Source organism: Rhinoderma darwinii, chromosome 3 (assembly GCF_050947455.1).
Source record: "Rhinoderma darwinii isolate aRhiDar2 chromosome 3, aRhiDar2.hap1, whole genome shotgun sequence".
Classification (NCBI taxonomy): domain Eukaryota; kingdom Metazoa; phylum Chordata; class Amphibia; order Anura; family Rhinodermatidae; genus Rhinoderma; species Rhinoderma darwinii.
This window is the reverse complement of record NC_134689.1, coordinates 245,452,528-245,470,359: the sequence shown is the minus strand read 5'-3', so window position 1 is coordinate 245,470,359 and position 17,832 is coordinate 245,452,528. Positions and strand designations below refer to the sequence as shown.

Here is a 17,832-nt window from a genome sequence, read left to right as displayed (position 1 = left end):
AGGTTGTATTAACATGAGGTGGATGCAACATATCTGACTAATTGACATTAATGCCAGCTTCAGCGACCACATGCCTTTTTGTGATCTACAGGGGAAAGCAGGTGGCAGTGCCAGTACTTAATGCTGCTTCTGAACTGTCGCCTGCTGGCAGGATCCAAGCCACAGTCACTTAAAGTGTACAACATCTAGACTATTTCCTCAATAAATTTTGTAGGAGCGCGTTAATTCCACCTGATGGAAACATAGATATTGTAAATAATTGAAGATATGTTTTCATCAGAGGCTTTTCATTGAGGACCACACTCCTTCACATTACTCATATTTACACGTTTGGCTAAAGGAAGGGTTAAACCGTATCACGAGCTGTGTTTTTAGGTTTCTATATAGAATGAATATATATCATATTAGAGAAAAATGTTGGCAGTACATTTCTTAAGTAGTTTATAGTAGAGGGGTCGCAATCTGCTTCTACAGGGGCCACACCAGCCAGAACATGGTGATGCCTGAGCCTCACCAATGGCTGTAGTCCATGGCAAAAGTGTAAAAAATAACCTTTTATCTTAAAATTTGTCTCCTGTCCATTAACATATGAACATGATTTTAGCCTGCTTAACGTATGAATATCTAGTACTATTTTTGTGTGTTAACGAGCAGGACTTCAGAATGAGATTGGTGTATTTACCCTTAAAACCCTATGAGCAGTACACCACTAAAGAATCTTATGTTTTTCAAAGGGGTTTTCCCATGAGGGACAATTATGACATATCCACAGCATGTGCTGCCTCCCGGCCACTTCTTGATTACGTGGTTGGGAGTTACGGAAACAGCGTAGCTCAGCTAGTTACGCTGTTTTTGTAACTCCCATAGTAGTGAATGGCAGTTACAGAAGCAGTGTAGCATGCGAGCTATGCTGTTTCCATAACTATTTAGTTCTATGGGAGTTACGGACACCGCGTAGCTCAGCGAGTTATGCTGTTTCCGTAACTCCCTGACCATGTACAAGTAGGCTGTTGTCTGTTGGTCAAAGTGTGTGTTTTTAGTTTTTGTTTTTTTACATCGCACAGGGTAAAAATGTTCGTCAAGTCATAGGTGGAACTTCGCTTTCATTATACTGAATTATTTTATAACATTTCTTGCACAGAATATATTGTTCGGCCTGATTCCCTCAATGTCACGCAGGGCAGAACATCCGTGCTATTTCACTAGAGTGGCAGAAGATTGGCAGCTGTCAGACTGGATTTCACCGGTCTGTCTGATCTGGGTTTCTTCCGATGTGAGGAGGGGTCTGCCCGGCCCCACCAACAGATTGTCAGAGCTCTTTGAGCTGCCAGATAAATCCACTATTTGATTACGGTTTATAATATTTACCAATGTGTATTTTTTTTAATTTTTTTTTTGTAGGCAGTACCAGAAATGACTGAAATACTAAAGAAAAAATAAAGGCTGTCCAATGGAATGACTGCTGCTTCCAGAAAATTTGCCATGTAATTAATTCTAGAACTATATATATTTGGATATGACATCACACAGCACTGTATACAAGTCTTCTACTTTTTTTACTGGCAGTGTTTAAATATATCATGAATGTTACTTTATTAAACTCTAAGCTAACATTTAAGCCGTGTGTGCAATTTATAAGGCGACGTGGTGAGTGCTTTTACTAATGGTAGTGGATCATCATAACCTTGAAAATAAAAGGATGTAAAAACTGAACAAATAGAAACAAACTAACCCAAAAATGTTTTTTTAGAGAAACGAGAACACTTTTTTTTTTTTTCTTTTCCTCTAGACAGTTTGCATACATGAGGCCTCCATATGTGTTTTTGTAATTGTATGATCTTGCCTCATTTTTGCATACAACTTTTCCTCATAGGGACTATCAGAAGTCCTGTCCGGACTTCATTACCATAACATTCATTCATGGAAAATGTTATTTGCCATTCTATATTTTTTTTTAATTTTTTTTAAAGCTGCCAACAAATCTGCTTAAAAAAATAAAAACTTTCCTACTACAGTAGAGCAGTCCCTTAAAACTGAAAGGAACCATTTTAAAAGCTATGTACACCTTTGAAAATGTTTAATTTTTATTAAAAATTCTTAACTTTTTGAGATACAGCTGCTTTGTATCCCGTATACACAGCAGCTGTATCATGCGCTGAGACCTGCATCAGTCAGATCAATCTGTTGTTGATCACATCTAAGTTATGAACTTAGATAGGATCGAGCTGCTATCAATCACAAGTTCATAACTTAGATGTGTGCGTGTCCAAGACATGCAGGACCCGTGGTCACTGAACTAGTCAGTGGCGCTGATCTGTCCGATTCAGGTCTCAGCGCATGATACAGCTGCTGTATATCAAAAAGTAAAAATAAATTGTAATTAGAAAGCTGGACCAAATACACTAACTTTTTTTTTTTTTAAATTAAAAATGTCTATCAAAGGTGAACATAGCCTTTAACTGTGCAAACCAAAAATACTAAAATAGCAGTGAATTTTTATGACAAAAAGCACAACCATATATGCACTTGTACAGGTTATTTTATTACTTTCGTTTCCAAGAACTGCCAAAATTGCATTGTGCATCGAAAAATATTGCAGCATTTGTACAAAATCAGAAGTCATGAGTAAAGGAAAGATTGCAGCTATGCAGTCACACCTGCTCACCAGATATTTGTGTGTAGTTTGTGTCCAGGGTATTGTTGTTACGTAAAATAATTGTACACAAATGCATGCATTAATGAATGAGTCAGTCCTGTATATGCTAGTGTGAGGTCCAGCAGCAAATCGGTATTTAGAAATTTGTTACATCTCCTGAGAAGAATGAATCTAGGCTTCTGATGAACATGAATCCTGCTTGGCTTCGATACGGAATCACAGTGACTGGAATCCCATTCGACTTGGTGATCTCTGGATAAGATGTCATATTTAGCTCTGAACGATGCTCATAAATGTATTCGCCTTGATTGCGTCAAAATTGGCTGTTGGCTTGGAAGACTCTATTGCTGTGCATTTCAATGAGGAGGTATAAATCTAAGGTTCTACTGCATTTCATTTTGACTCTGTATCTATAGGTTTACTCTCTAGCAGAGGAAGACTGAGGGGAATCACCGACCTGTCATTAAATGCTCCATAACCTTCCCGGTTCACTCTGTTGTAGATGTTTAGCCCGTGTCTAGGACTTCCTTTATGCAGACCTACAGGATTGCTGAGGTGTAAATTGGCTGGATCCAGCCCTTTCTGAATAAAGGATGAATCGTCGGAAAAGGAGGACAATAGTTCCTGCACAACTGCTTTATTCACTCTATTTCTAATGGCTGGAGCCAGGGGGCAGTATTCTGTGGATTCTTCCCTGCTACTGCAGTCTGTAGAGGAGCAGAATACTTGGCTGCTGATACTCTGTGCCAGTGTTTCTGAGCTCTCTGAAAATCTGGATACACTCACCGAAGTAATGCTGCTAGAGTTGCTGGCCTGTTCTGGATTGAATGGGATTTCTGCTGAGTACAGGTCAGATGATATGTTGGGGTGATGATGAACATCAATAGCTGCTGTAGTGATTATACACATCCCAGGAACACCACTTTCTGCAGGAAATAGATTGTGAAATGTCATAACATAAGACTTAACTGTATTTATCAAGCAGCAACATCACCTTCTCTGGAAGTGGTTTCTGCACCTGTATAGATTGTTGCAATTTTAATGTCCTTTAAAAATACGATCGGTTGTGTAATCCGCAATATGACAGTAGATTAAGCATGAGATGTACATGAGTAAAAACATACCCCTTAAAGGGGTTCTCTGCTTCGGACGAAACCTACTTCTTCAAAGAAATCCCCTGACAATAAGCTGAAACAAGTTTAGGGACAGCAACCCCTTCCTTGTAGCCTGTGGATGCACGCTGTCTTAGGTGGGATGGTTCTTTCCCAGTCATATAAATAATAAAATGGGGTAGACTACAACAAAAAAAGGTACTATTTATTAATGCCAAACACAGGTACATATAAATATGGCAACATTTTGGCTTCAAACAAGCGAGCTTTCTCAAGCCTACTCTCATACGGAACAATCCCCCATTTTATACAAAACATAACCAATCAGTGTTGCATCGATTGATTGACCAATACAGACTATACAAAGAATTCATAACCTCTAAGAGCAAATATCATGATGATAAATATATATATTTAATCAAGTGGTAAACATCAGAATTCATCTCCAGTATGAATGTAGGTTGCGTTATAGGTGATCAGCTCAAATCACAGCCACTTTTGCAGCTCCATTTGTCTGTTAATAGTTACCTAGGAGACCATATTGCACATAGGTCTTCAGGCACACCTAACGTGGCCTGGGTCATATACCTTTGGATGAAACCTAGGATAATTCCAGGGGACCCCTCATGGACTATCTACTTGTTCTCCTTCGTTGTCAGACGGAGTGGCTGTGCCCACTGGTTACTGTAATGTGACTGAACCTTTATGTAATGTGTGATCTGGTAAACCAGCACTGTCCCCATAAGGGAATAAGGCTTTAATTTAAATAGGATGTGTTTCTTACCTAAGAATTTAATGTGGCAGCTGCCCCGCTATATGAGAATCACCTGAAAACCTATGTGCTAGGTAACTGTTAACAGCTGAATGGAGCGCCGGTGTTACAAACGTGGGTGTCAATAGACTGCATACATATACTGACCAATGAGATGATCCGTATAGATGTATGCCAGTAATGGGTGGCGGGCCAGAAGATAAAGACTATGGCATGTGCAGTAGTTATGTATAGTGTGGTATCTTAGCAACGGGCTGAAAACAAGAATCGTGAAATTTGGACATGGGCAGTAGCTTTATTTACAAACTGCTCTAATGAGGAAATTTGAGCTGATCACCCCAGCGATCAGCTATAATCTGTGGCAAAACTTCGTGCTGAGTATTCAATTTCCCTGAGCACAACCACAGGGGAAACCTAAGCATTACAGTGCCTATTCATATTCATGGGTTGTCTGTGTAATACAGGACAGGTCCCTCCAGAGCGAGATACACTCTTTGTAACCAAGAGATGACGATCTTGAACAGAGAACTTCTATTTACTCAAAAATACCTAATAGGGTATATGAAAATAGGTTTTCTAAACTGGACAGCCCCTTAAAGGACCAACTTATTATTTTATTGTGTAATTTATCATTGATCAAAACCGATCATACATACATACAAATTGTTGTTGGTAGTTTTGGTAAATAAAGTCACAATTTTTTCCAATCTATCCTGAATGTGGCAGCCAGGTTCATCTTTCTAATGAACTGCTACACCGGTGCCTCTACCCTGTGCCAGTCACTGCACTAGTTGCCCATTCACTTCAAAGTAAAATGTAAATTCATTACTCTTACCCACAAAGCTCTCCACAGTGCTGCACCTATTTACATCTCCTCCCTCATCTCTGTCTACCACCCTACCTGTGCTCTACGTTCTGCCAACGATCTAAGATCAACATCCTCCATAATCCATACCTCCCTGTGGTCGGTGGGTGGGCGGGCATGCAAGCGGTCAGACCCCCACCGATCTGTATGTTTTCACCTATCCTGTAGTTAGAGGATCATATTTAATCCTGAGACAACCCCATTAATGCACTTCATATCAGTCATATGCAGGTACTGGCTGGGTGACCGGCTCATGTAGCTTTGTGTGTACTATCTGTATAAAAGATGACTGGACCATTCTTATCAAGCACTTTTTGTCACCCCTATTTCCTCATAGATTGTAAGCTCCTGTTAGCAGGGTCCTCACTCCTCTTGTTTGAATTGTATATTAGCATTGTCACTATATAATGTCTGATATTGTCTCTACATCTCTGAATTGTAGAGGTGCAGCAGAATATGTTGGCGCTATATAAATATTATTATTAACAATACATATGCTGCTCCAATCAAACTTTAGCTTGAGAATGGCGCATATGAACAATGATTGTATGAATGGCTTATTTGAGAATGGTTTGAAAAATTGCTACATCGAAATGGGCCTTGACTATATTGTCTCATGAAAAGAACACTTGTCCATATGCCCTACGAGCGGCTCCCGCTCCAGCAGACACTAGCATTCATCTGAATGGCCACCATGTAATGCTACAATGGGATAATAGACATAGGGGCCCGGAATAGCAGTAATCCTGGTCATCAGCTGTACACAGAGAGACCTGCCACATTGGACAAGACTCTTAATAAGGAGTTCAGCACTTCCAAATCCATATGTTTATTTAGGCTGTGTTTCCACAGGGAGTTTTTATTGCAGTTCTTATTTGCTTCTTAATTGCATTTAAAAACCTGCATACATTTTGCCGCGATTATGCGATGTGTTTTTTTATGGCTGTGCGGCTATTACAGGTGAAGCACATTGAAACCATGCGTTTTTCAAAGAAATTAACAAGCAAACAAAACGGCTATGAAAACGCTGGTAAAACGGCCCGTGGACACCCAGCCTTAGATTCAATGTTAATGTAAAACAATATTTTTCTTACTGTACAATTTTAATTGGGGCAGACATAGAAGCCAAAATGTATGTATGAAGGAAGTGTAATATATCGTATAATAAATGCTGATTTAGGGCCTGTTTGCATCAGCGTTCGGATTCCGTCAGACATTTCCATCAGGGGAACCCATCAACGGAAAGGCAAACGGAAACCATAGCTTCCATTTGCATTACCATTGATTTCAATGAAATTGTTTCCGTTCCGTAAGGTTTCTGTTTATTTAGCGGAAACAATAGCGTAGTCTACCGATTCTGCCCAAAAAATGGAAACCTTATCGAACGGAGACAAACAGAAACCATTTGCAATGGAAGCATTACCATTGAAATCAACAGTAATGCAAACGGAAGCTATGGTTTCTGTTAGACCTTTCCTTCGGAGGAACCCATCAATGGAAAGGCAGACTGAATCCATCAACGGAAACCTAAGTGTGGCACTACCTACAAGGGGTGCTGTGTGGCTCTACCTACAGGAGGGCTGTGGCAGTATCTACAGAGGGCAGTGTGTGGCATTATCTACAGAAGGAATTGTGTGGCAAAAAAAATGTACAAATGAAATTCATCCGATTTTAAAACGGACAGAACGGATGCAAAACGATCGGGAAAAAAACAGCCCAAAACTGCCGTTTTTATCGGCCGACACTCGGACCCTGTCGTGTGAATAAGGCTGCCTGACAACCCTACTTTAACCCCTTAATGACCAGCCTAATTTAGGCCTTAATGACCAAGCTATTTAAGTTTTTCCATTGTCAGATTCAGAGAGCTATAACTTTTTTATTTTTCAGTCGACATAGCTGTGTAAGGTCTTGTTTTTTGCGGGACAAGTTGTATTTTTTAATAGCACCATTTTGGGATACATATAATTTATTCATCAACTAAATTTACGCGGTTTACCGTGTGGTACAAATAACAATAACTTTATTCAGCAGGTTGTTACAATTGCAACGATACCAAATTTATATAGTTTTAGGCTTTACTACTTTTACACAGTAAAAACACTTTTTTTCTAAATTATTTGTTTTTGTGTCTCCATATCTGAAGACCAATAACTTCTTTATTGTTCTGCTGATGCAGCTGTATAAGCCTGGAGAGACAGTTAAATAACACACGGCGCCAACATGGTGCAGGTCACATTTGGTAAAGGTAGAGCAAGACAATATGAATTGATAACTGCTCAACTATTGGAGTTGGCGGTTTTTTCGTCACAGTATGTCTTCTGATTGCACTGCTAATTATTATTTAAGCAGTCTGTTATTTCTCTCATTTGTATTTGACCTGATGAAGACGCCGGTTCGGCGTAGAACCTGCGATCACACGCAGCATGCCGGTGGGGTGAGAGAGGGAGCTCCCTCCCTCTCTCCAAAACCACGCAGATGCGGCGCTCGCTTAGGAGCGCCGCATCTGAGGGGGTTAAACGGGTGAGATCAATACGAATATCGATCTTGCCCGTTAGAGCAGGGAGCCGTTAAATCTCCCTGCTCTGTGTATTTATTCTGATGAAGTGCCGTAAAAATGCTACTGCATCAGAATAAAGCCTGTTACTGGCCGCCGTAAAAACACTAATGGGCGGTCACGAACGGGTTAAAAGCTGTTGTTGTTAGACAGTGTATCCTAGCAACCACACTCCTTTTTATATTGTAATGTGCGGACAGCAGAGATAGGTTGACGTCCCATGCCAATATCCACTCGTCATCAGCCGTCATGCGCAGAAGCGTATTACAGCTCTACAATTTGGTGGTTGTACAGCGAGCTATATTGGAGCGCCCACAGACTTCTATGGGGTCCAATTGTTTCTCTGTACCCGTCCTATTTCATACTGAGGCAAAAGGAGGTTGTTTTCGTTAGATTCCGCATATAATCCGGTATTCCCCATTTCTGTAATACAGCGCATTCCAGAGCGGCACATGGAGTGTCTGAAAGCTCTGTGGTACAAAGCCACAGGAAACAGCGCTGCCGTTTGCATGAGACCTTAACCCTTTCATGACCGGTGAGGTTTTGGCCTTCTGCTCGGAGCAAAAATTCACCTTTTGGAATCCTGCATCGTAAAAGGTGAATTTTTAATTTAGTTTTTCTTCGTGTACCCCAAAATGTTTTGCTTATTTTTTGGGCGGTACACAGGGCTTTCTTATTATTCAAAATTTGAGTAGATATTAATTTTGTAGGTCTTTTTCTTAGGGGAAAAATGGTCAGAAACAGTAATATTTTTTTCATGCTATCTTTTAAAGGTAGTTGGTTCAATGAATAATCTTCACCCCAAAAAAATTAATCCTTTAATTCTCTCATGCATAACAATGTCAAATATGTGTACATTGTGTAACTTCGGACGTCGATATAGCGTTGAGAATAAAGAGCTTATTTTAGCTTCAAATATATCTCCCTCCTGTAGCTGTAGACGCATCCACTGTACATGGATGATAATCATGCAAGTACAGAAATTATTTCGTAAAGGCTCAAAAGTAGATTGGGCTGGGGTAGAAAACAGGAAAATAGGTGGCTGGGGGTTATTATTTTGTTTGGCATAAAGTACCTTCTGCCTGACCGGAACGCATTAAGGCCTGAGCACCTGACGCCCATGGAAAACACTTTCAGGTCATGAATAATGTCTGAAATTGGTGCATGTGAGTTCGGAGAGATGTACACTTTTTGTGGGGAGGTTTTTTTTTTTTTGAGATTTTGAAAAAAAATTTCTTTGCATTGCACTATATTTATGTATTAATATATTTATTTATTCTTACTGTGAGGGCACAGGTTAGCAGAGAACACGATCTGTATTTTTCCTGCTGTCCCTACATACAGATCACTGAAAACAGTGATTTAATGGTAACTGTGTATACAGATTACTGATGAGTAATCTAATGGGCTGACATCCAGAGAAGATGCAGATCGCGTCCTCTCTGCACAGGTTATCAGTCACGACATCACAGGGTTCCCTTGAAATTGCTGGAAAGCAAAAGCAGCGGCTTTGTTCATGGACTTTTTGTGATGGAGAACTGATTATTTCACTTACGTCACAGTACAGGATCGGACTGTCACCGTAAAAGCTCGATCCTTACGATGGCACTGCATGCTGGAGAGTACAGTGCTATCCAAACGATTAAATTAATGGGCTGCAGGCACAAGGACCAGTCCAGTAGCCAAGTTATGTGGTGTGAGTGCAAAGGGGTTATCCAGGTTCTCAAAATTGATGGACTATCCTTAAGATAGGCCATAAATATTAGATCGGTGGGGATCCGACTCCCGGCACCCCCCCAATCAGCTGTTTGAAAGGTCTGCGGCGCTCAATGAAGGGACAGCGCTACAATACCTTGCACAGCCACTACGGATGTAATGGCGTGTGCAAGTACAAACGAAAAGAAAAACAATGAGGAGGCTGCGGCCCCATCCAAACAGCTGATCGGCGGGGGTGCCGAGTGTCGGACTGACCACTGATTTTATAATGATTGCCTATCCCAAGGATAGGCCATCAATTTTAAAAACCCGGTTTACCCCTTTACATATAGTTTTTTGTAACTGTGTAGTCTAACCGGGATTTAAGGCTATGTTCACACGGGGTATTTTGCCGAGTTTTTTGACGCGGAAACCGCGTCGCAAAACTCGGCAAAAACAGCCCGAGAACGCCTCCCATTGATTTCAATGGGAGGCGTCGGCGTCTTTTTCCCGCGAGCAGTAAAACTGCCTCGCGGGAAAAAGAAGCGACATGCCCTATCTTCGGGCGCTTCTGCCTCTGACCTCCCATTGACTTCAATGGGAGGCAGGAGAAAGCGTATTTCTCGCTGTTTTATGCCCGCGGCGCTCAATGGCCGCGGGCGAAAAACGGCGCGATAATTTCCGCGAAAATCGGCGTGCAGGGAGAGGAATATCTGCCTCAAAGTTCCAAACGGAATTTTGAGGCAGATATTCCTCCCCCAAAATACTCCGTGTGAACATAGCCTTAAACTTGTAAGCAAGCTGCATGATTACCAATATGATTTAGGTTTATATGTAAATGTATCAAAAGCCTTATAACATGACAAACAATCCAAACTTACCACTACTGGCTTCATTATAATACTGTGTTATATAATTGTTCATGTCGTCCTTCATAATTACTTCTGCAAAATAAATTGCAAAATAAAATTAAAGGGCATGTATCAACAGAAAATTACATTATAATAATAATAATGTGTTATTATAAAACATATTTAACCCCTTAATGACCAGCCTGTTTTAAACCTTAATGACCAAGCTATTTTTTACGTTTTTCCATCGTCGCATTCCAAGAGCTATAACTTTTTTATTTTTGTGTCGACATAGCTGTATAAGGCATTGTTTTTTGCGAGACAAGTTGTATTTTTTAATAGCACCATTTTGAGGTACATATTATTTATTGATGAACTTTTATTAACTTTTGGGGGGGGGTAGAAAAAAAAATCGGAAATTTCGGCACTCTTTTTTGCGTCCTAAATCTATGCCGTTTACCATGTGGTATAAATAACACAATAAGTTTATTCAGCGGGTTGTTACGATTGCAACGATACCAAATTTGTATAGTTTTTGTATGTTTTACTACTTTTACACAGTAAGGGTATGTGCACACACACTAATTACGTCCGTAATTGACGGACGTATTTCGGCCGCAAGTCCCGGACCGAACACAGTGCAGGGAGCCGGGCTCCTAGCATCATAGTTATGTACGATGCTAGGAGTCCCTGCCTCTCTGCAGGACAACTGTCCCGTACGGTAATCATGTTTTCAGTACGGGACAGTAGTTCCACGGAGAGGCAGGGACTCCTAGCGTCGTACATAACTATGATGCTAGGAGCCCGCCTCCCTGCACTGAGTTCGGTCCGGTACTTGCGGCCGAAATACGTCCGTCAATTACGGACGTAATTAGTGTGTGTGCACATACCCTGAAAACGATTTTTTTTCAAAATTATTTGTTTTTGGGTCTCCATATTTGAAGAGCCGTAACGTTTTTATTTTTTCGCCGATGCAGATGTATGAGGGCTTTTTTTTTTGCGGGAAGACTTTTAGTTTTTATTGGTACCATTTTGGAGTAGATGCGACTTTTTGATCAGTTTTTAATCGCATTTTTTTAAAGTCAGGATTCACAGAAAACAGCAATTTTTCCATCGTTTTTTATATAATTTTTTTACGCCGTTCACCGTGCGGGTTAAGTAATGTAATAGCTTTATAGTCGGGGTCGTTACGGACGCGGCGATACCAAATATGTGTAACTTTAACTTTATTTTGTTTTTTTAATAGTAAAGCAGTTTGTAAGGGGAAAAAGTGGGTTTTTCATTTTTTTTAATTAACTTTATTAAACTTTTTTTTTTTACTAGTCCCACTAGGGGACTTCACTATGCGATCCTCCGATCGCTATTATAATACACTGCAATACTTTTGTATTACCTCTGGCAGCTGAGAGCAGGGAGATTTGACAGCTCCCTGCTCTGTTTACTTATTCCGATGCCGCAACGTAAAAAGTCTATGGCATCGGAATAAGGCCCGTTAGTGACCGACATAAAAAGACTATGGGCCGGTCACTAACGGGTTAAAGTTAATCTTATTTTTTTGTGGGGGCTTTACTTTGTGACTATCCACATAACGAGAAAAATTAAATTGTGTGTGTATATATACAGTGAAGGAAATAAGTATTTGATCCCTTGCTGATTTTGTAAGTTTGCCCACTGTCAAAGTCATGAACCGTCTAGAATCTTTAGGCTAGGTTAATTTTACCAGTGAGAGATAGATTATATATAAAAAAAAAAAGAAAAAAATCACAGTCAAAATTCTATATATTTATTTGCATTGTGCACAGAGAAATAAGTATTTGATCCCCTACCAACCATTAAGAGTTCAGCCTCCTCCAGACCAGTTACACGCTCCAAATCAACTTGGTGCCTGCATTAAAGACAGCTGTCTTACATGGTCACCTGTATAAAAGACTCCTGTCCACAGACTCAATTAATCAGTCTGACTCTAACCTCTACAACATGGGCAAGACCAAAGAGCTTTCTAAGGATGTCAGGGACAAGATCATAGACCTGCACAAGGCTGGAATGGGCTACAAAACCATAAGTAAGACGCTGGGTGAGAAGGAGACAACTTTTGGTGCAATAGTAAGAAAATGGAAGACATACAAAATGACTGTCAATCGACATCGATCTGGGGCTCCATGCAAAATCTCACCTCGTGGGGTATCCTTGATCCTGAGGAAGGAGAGAGCTCAGCCGAAAACTACACGGGGGGAACTTGTTAATGATCTCAAGGCAGCTGGGACCACAGTCACCAAGAAAACCATTGGTAACACATTACGCCGTAATGGATTCAAATCCTGCAGTGCCTGCAAGGTCCCCCTGCTCAAGAAGGCACATGTACAGGCCCGTCTGAAGTTTGCAAATGAACATCTGGATGATTCTGAGAGTGATTGGGAGAAGGTGCTGTGGTCAGATGAGACTAAAATTGAGCTCTTTGGCATTAACTCAACTCACCATGTTTGGAGGAAGAGAAATGCTGCCTATGACCCAAAGAACACATGGAGGTGGAAACATGTTTTGGGGGTGTTTCTCTGCTAAGGGCACAGGACTACTTCACCGCATCAATGGGAGAATGGATGGAGCCGTGTACCGTCAAATCCTGAGTGACAACCTCCTTCCCTCCACCAGGACATTAAAAATGGCTCGTGGCTGGGTCTTCCAGCACGACAATGACCCGAAACATACAGCCAAGGCAACAAAGGAGTGGCTCAAAAAGAAGCACATTAAGGTCATGGAGTGGCCTAGCCAGTCTCCGGACCTTAATCCCATCGAAAATTTATGGAGGGAGCTGAAGATCCGAGTTGTCAAGCGACAGCCTCGAAATCTTAATGATTTACAGATGATCTGCAAAGAGGAGTGGGCCAAAATTCCATTTAACATGTGTGCAAACCTCATCAACTACAAAAAAAGTCTGACTGCTGTGCTTTCCAACAAGGGTTTTGCCACCAAGTATTAAGTCTTGTTTGCCAAAGGGATCAAATACTTATTTCTCTGTGCACAATGCAAATAAAGATATATAATTTTGACAATGTTATTTTTTTTATTTTTTTTTATATATAATCGATCTCTCACTGGTAAAATTAACCTATCCTAAAAATTCTAGACTGTTCATGTCTTTGACAGTGGGCAAACTTACAAAATCAGCAAGGGATCAAATACTTATTTCCTTCACTATATATATATATATATATATATATATATATATATATATATATATATATAAAATCTATATCTATCTTGAAATATTTCAGCTTTTACCCTGGCCACTAGAGGAGACAACAGTTTAAGGTAGTGTTCACAAATTCAGGATTTACAAATTCTGCCGCATATTTTATAAAGAATCTGTGGAAGGAATCCAAGGACGATACTTGGATTTCTTACGCAGATGTGTCGGCAGATCCGCACAAGGATTAGCACCATTGTCATTCAATTGGGCTAATCCACAGCTTTTCCATGCGGAATCTGTGAGAATGAGCATGTTCAATTTTTTTCTCCAAGCATTGGAATGGGGTATAAAATACCCCACTCACCTGCATTGAATACGGAATGTTATTGGATTTAATGAGGATTGCAGAATCAGCGCCTAAATCCTCATCAAATCCTGAACGTATAAATATAGCTTAACACTTTATTTTTCTGTAGCGCACTTATTGTACGCTTTGTTGGCTAGATAAGGCAGGATAGTAAAGGTGCCCATACATTTTAGACAAAAGTTGAAAAAAAGTGTCAGATTTCTGCCATAACAAAAGGTTTGTCGCTTGAATTTATAACCAAACAATCATTATAGCTGGCCAATGGCAGCCAGTCATCTTCTAAAAATCAGGTCGGTCATGTTGGAAATTTTTGTCTGAGTATTGAAAGAAGTTGAATGTACTGTATATGGGCCATTCGGACATGGGCCATTGTTCGAATATCCCCCTACTTCTATCTAATGAATATGGGAACCTTAACACTATACGGACATAAGGCTCTGTATGCAACTCCCCTGCCACCCAGTGGTCTCAGGGGGAGGGGGCTGTACTCCATTACTTACAGTACTAATCTATGACATTTCTCGGTCAATTGAATGCAATAAATTTCAAGTGCCATAAAGCATAAACACACTGCTACCCTATATATTTTTTTTTTTTTAGATTCTTTTGAGTTTTCAGTAATAAAGTACAAATATAAGGGAAGAACATACGTGGTCTCACAGGCCATCAGATTAATAAAGTGCAGATTAAGATTAGTCAAACTGAAAATTTGAACAAGACAATTTACGGCAACATGCCATCAACATAGCAATCATATGTCGGCTATCTGAACATAATGACATTAACTACAATACTTGTGTGGAGAAGTGGAGAATGTAAAAGAAGGAAAGGATATAAAAGAAAAGGGGGGCACGAGAACAGTAGGACTGAAAACTAATCCAATGATACCAAGTTTTAAAGAACTTGGCATAGGAGCCCCTCATAGAAGCAGTAAGAGCCTTCATTCTCATGAGCTCCTGTATTTTACCGAACCATGTAGAGATCGACAGAGGATTGGATTATCTCCACCGCGCGGCGATACGGCTCTGGCGCACCACCAAGCGTCTATATCTAGACAGAGGAATGGAGCAGGAAAAACGCTGGTGAATGAGGGAGTGTGAAGTCCGGAAGTTTAGAGGTTATACGCCACACTTCTGACCAAAAATCAGCCATCTTTAGTTGATTTAATGGACACTCCCAAAAGGGATGTATGATGGGGCCTTTGTGTTCTACACATCTCCAACACAAAGGGGAGAAAGCATGTATAAAAGTATGGAATCTGGAAGGAACTCTATACGAACGGGACAAGATCTTAAATCCTGCCTCCTGGAATCTACTTGCCATGGAAGATTTATGAGTCATGGTGTATAAACGATCTTTTTGTTCTGTGGTAAAAGTTAAGCCTAGGTCTCTTTCACAGCTCAACAAATAGGAGGGTGTAGGGATATTGGATAGGGAAATTAGGAGGACATAGAGTCATGATAATGTATGGTGTATCGTTCCCTTTCCAGTACAGAGGTGTTCAAAGGGGGTTTTGTCCCGGGAGTACTCGGAGTTGGTAGTGACATGAGAAAATGGAAGTTGGGTGACCTGCCAGGCTGTAAATGACTGAGGGTCCAACAGAGATGTTAACGTTTGACTAGACATCCAATTCCCATCCCGCAGGAAATGAGAAGAATGACACTTCGCTATTATCAAATGCTGAAAGGGACCACGTTTTCCTTGAGGGAATGCAGGTTTGTCTAGTATAGGAAATAGCGGGGATGAGGATGGTGAAATATCCTTCTGTTTTTGAAGTGACCACTAAGGTGGGCCTGATGGTCGGGTGTGCCCGTGCGGACAAGGGGGATGTAATTTTCTAGCCAGGGTGTTACCTGCAGAGGAGTAGCGAGGAAGGTTTGCTCCATAGATACCCATTGTTTGACATCTCTATGCCTACACCAGTTAATGGTCCACGATAGATGGGAGGCATGATGGTACGAGGCAAAATCCGGGAGGGCAATACCACCCTCACATTCGGTTTGGAAAAGCAGAGAATGGGCAATATGATTCAAGTACAGAATCCTAGGAAGGATGTTCATTTTAAAAATTGAGCACCAACCAAACCAGGTAAACGTGCTGGTCGTCCAGGATTCTAGATCACTCTTTATGCGTTGAATGGGAGGGTAGTTCAAAGCATTAAGAAAAGACAGATCTCTGGTGAGCAGGATGCCCAAATATTTAAGGGAGTCTCTTGCCCATTCAAAAGGAAAAAGACTGAGTTAAATCAGCTACTAGCGGTTGTGGCAGAGAAATCTTAAGAGCCTCCGATTTTTGATAATTTTAAAAGTTGGATAGCATCGAGTATTCAGTTCCGCCATCAGGTTAGGTAAGGAAATCGTGGGAGAGGCGAGGGGGGGAAAAAAAAAGCAAAAAAAAAGCAGGAGATCATCCGCATATGCCGCTACTTTGTGAGACACCCCATCTAGAGAAACGCCTGTTATGTCATGTTGGAGCGCACATGACACAAGAAGGTTTCCAAACATAAGATAAATATAAGAGGGGCAAAAGGACATCCCTGCCTCGTACCATTTGTGATAATAACATGAGAGAAGTGATCATTTGCCTTGACCCTAGTTGAAGAGGAGGAATAGAGACTCAATATCCATTGCATCATATGGGTGCCTAGACCATTAGATCATAGAGTCACCAACATGAAGTCCTAATTGACCCAATCAAATGCTTTGTCTGCGTCCGTGGACAGTAAAAACATGGGTAGAGATGAGCTCATAGTGTTGTCGCGTGTTTCCCATAGAGGCGTAAAGCCCACCTGGTCTTTATGGATGTTTTGCAAAAAGGGGGGTCAACCTATACGCCAGAATTTTGGCAAATCGCTTAAGATCAACGTTTAACAACGAAATGGGTCAATAGTTTTGGCAAAGAGAAGGATCCTTCCCTTCTTTTGGAATCACCGTAATGTAAGCACATAGCGTATCTTGCGGTAGGGCATTCCCAGATCTGAGTTATAGGCGTGCACGAAATGGGGGGGGGGAGACAAGAGGTCCGAGCATGACTTATAATATTGCAAAGGCACACCATCAGGTCCCGATGCGGATTCCTTTAGTTCCAATGCCAATTCTTCCGATGAGATATGAGCCTCTAGGGAGTCAAGTGCATCCTGAGGTATACAATTCAGACCATCCTCGCCTGATGGATATTCCCATCGAAAACCGATGAGGGATGGGGAAGATTATACAGTGATTGGCAATAGGCACGAAAAGCTTCCGTTATGTCATAGGGAAGGTGTAGGCGTTGTACGAGCACATGGTTTCCTAAGTGCCCGCGCAAGTGTCTAAATTCATAAAGCGGCACCCGCGTTTAGTCAGTGAGGTCTTAGCCTTATAAAAGCAGAGTGAACGGACCTGTACCCGCAGCTGCCCCAGCTCAGCTCCGATGTCACCGTCCAGGGAGGCCTTATGAGACTGTTCTAGAGTGTGTATACAGTGTGCCATTTGTTTGCTTTTCAGCCTGGAACCAATTCTAATGAAGCACCCACATATAACACATTTATGAGCATCCCATATACAAAGTGGATCACCTTCGGGGGTGACATTAGTAGTAAAATACTACTGTAATTCCCCGTGTATTTCTGCAAAGACCAAAGGATCTTGTAAAAGCGAGTCATTCAAGCGCCACTGCCATGCACGGGTGTGAACCATGGGGAAAGTGAGAGCGTGATGAGGACATGGTCGGAAAAGGTAATATTGTCTATAGTCGCTGTCGTAAGGCAGAACAATTGCGTATGGCGGAGAAAA

At 41.1% G+C, this 17,832-nt stretch overlaps 2 protein-coding genes across 5 annotated transcripts in view; one reads left to right on the top strand and one right to left on the bottom strand.

The window, feature by feature from the left end:
* Nucleotides 1-1,618, top strand: part of ETFA (electron transfer flavoprotein subunit alpha) — a 55,706-nt gene extending 54,088 nt beyond the window's left edge. Inside the window, exon 12 of the mRNA XM_075857643.1 lies at nucleotides 1,402-1,618. Within this exon, the coding sequence (XP_075713758.1) occupies nucleotides 1,402-1,440 (39 nt within the window). The 3' untranslated portion in view covers nucleotides 1,441-1,618. The remainder of the gene's footprint in view (nucleotides 1-1,401) is intronic.
* Nucleotides 1,619-2,783: 1,165 nt separating this feature from the next.
* Nucleotides 2,784-17,832, bottom strand: part of TMEM266 (transmembrane protein 266) — a 176,655-nt gene continuing 161,606 nt past the window's right edge. For all 4 annotated transcript variants that reach the window (XM_075857641.1, XM_075857639.1, XM_075857642.1 and 1 more), the window contains 2 exons: nucleotides 10,536-10,598; nucleotides 2,784-3,582 (listed from right to left, as the gene is read on the bottom strand). In XM_075857641.1, the coding sequence (XP_075713756.1) occupies nucleotides 3,050-3,582; nucleotides 10,536-10,598 (596 nt within the window). In that variant the 3' untranslated portion in view covers nucleotides 2,784-3,049. The remainder of the gene's footprint in view (nucleotides 3,583-10,535; nucleotides 10,599-17,832) is intronic.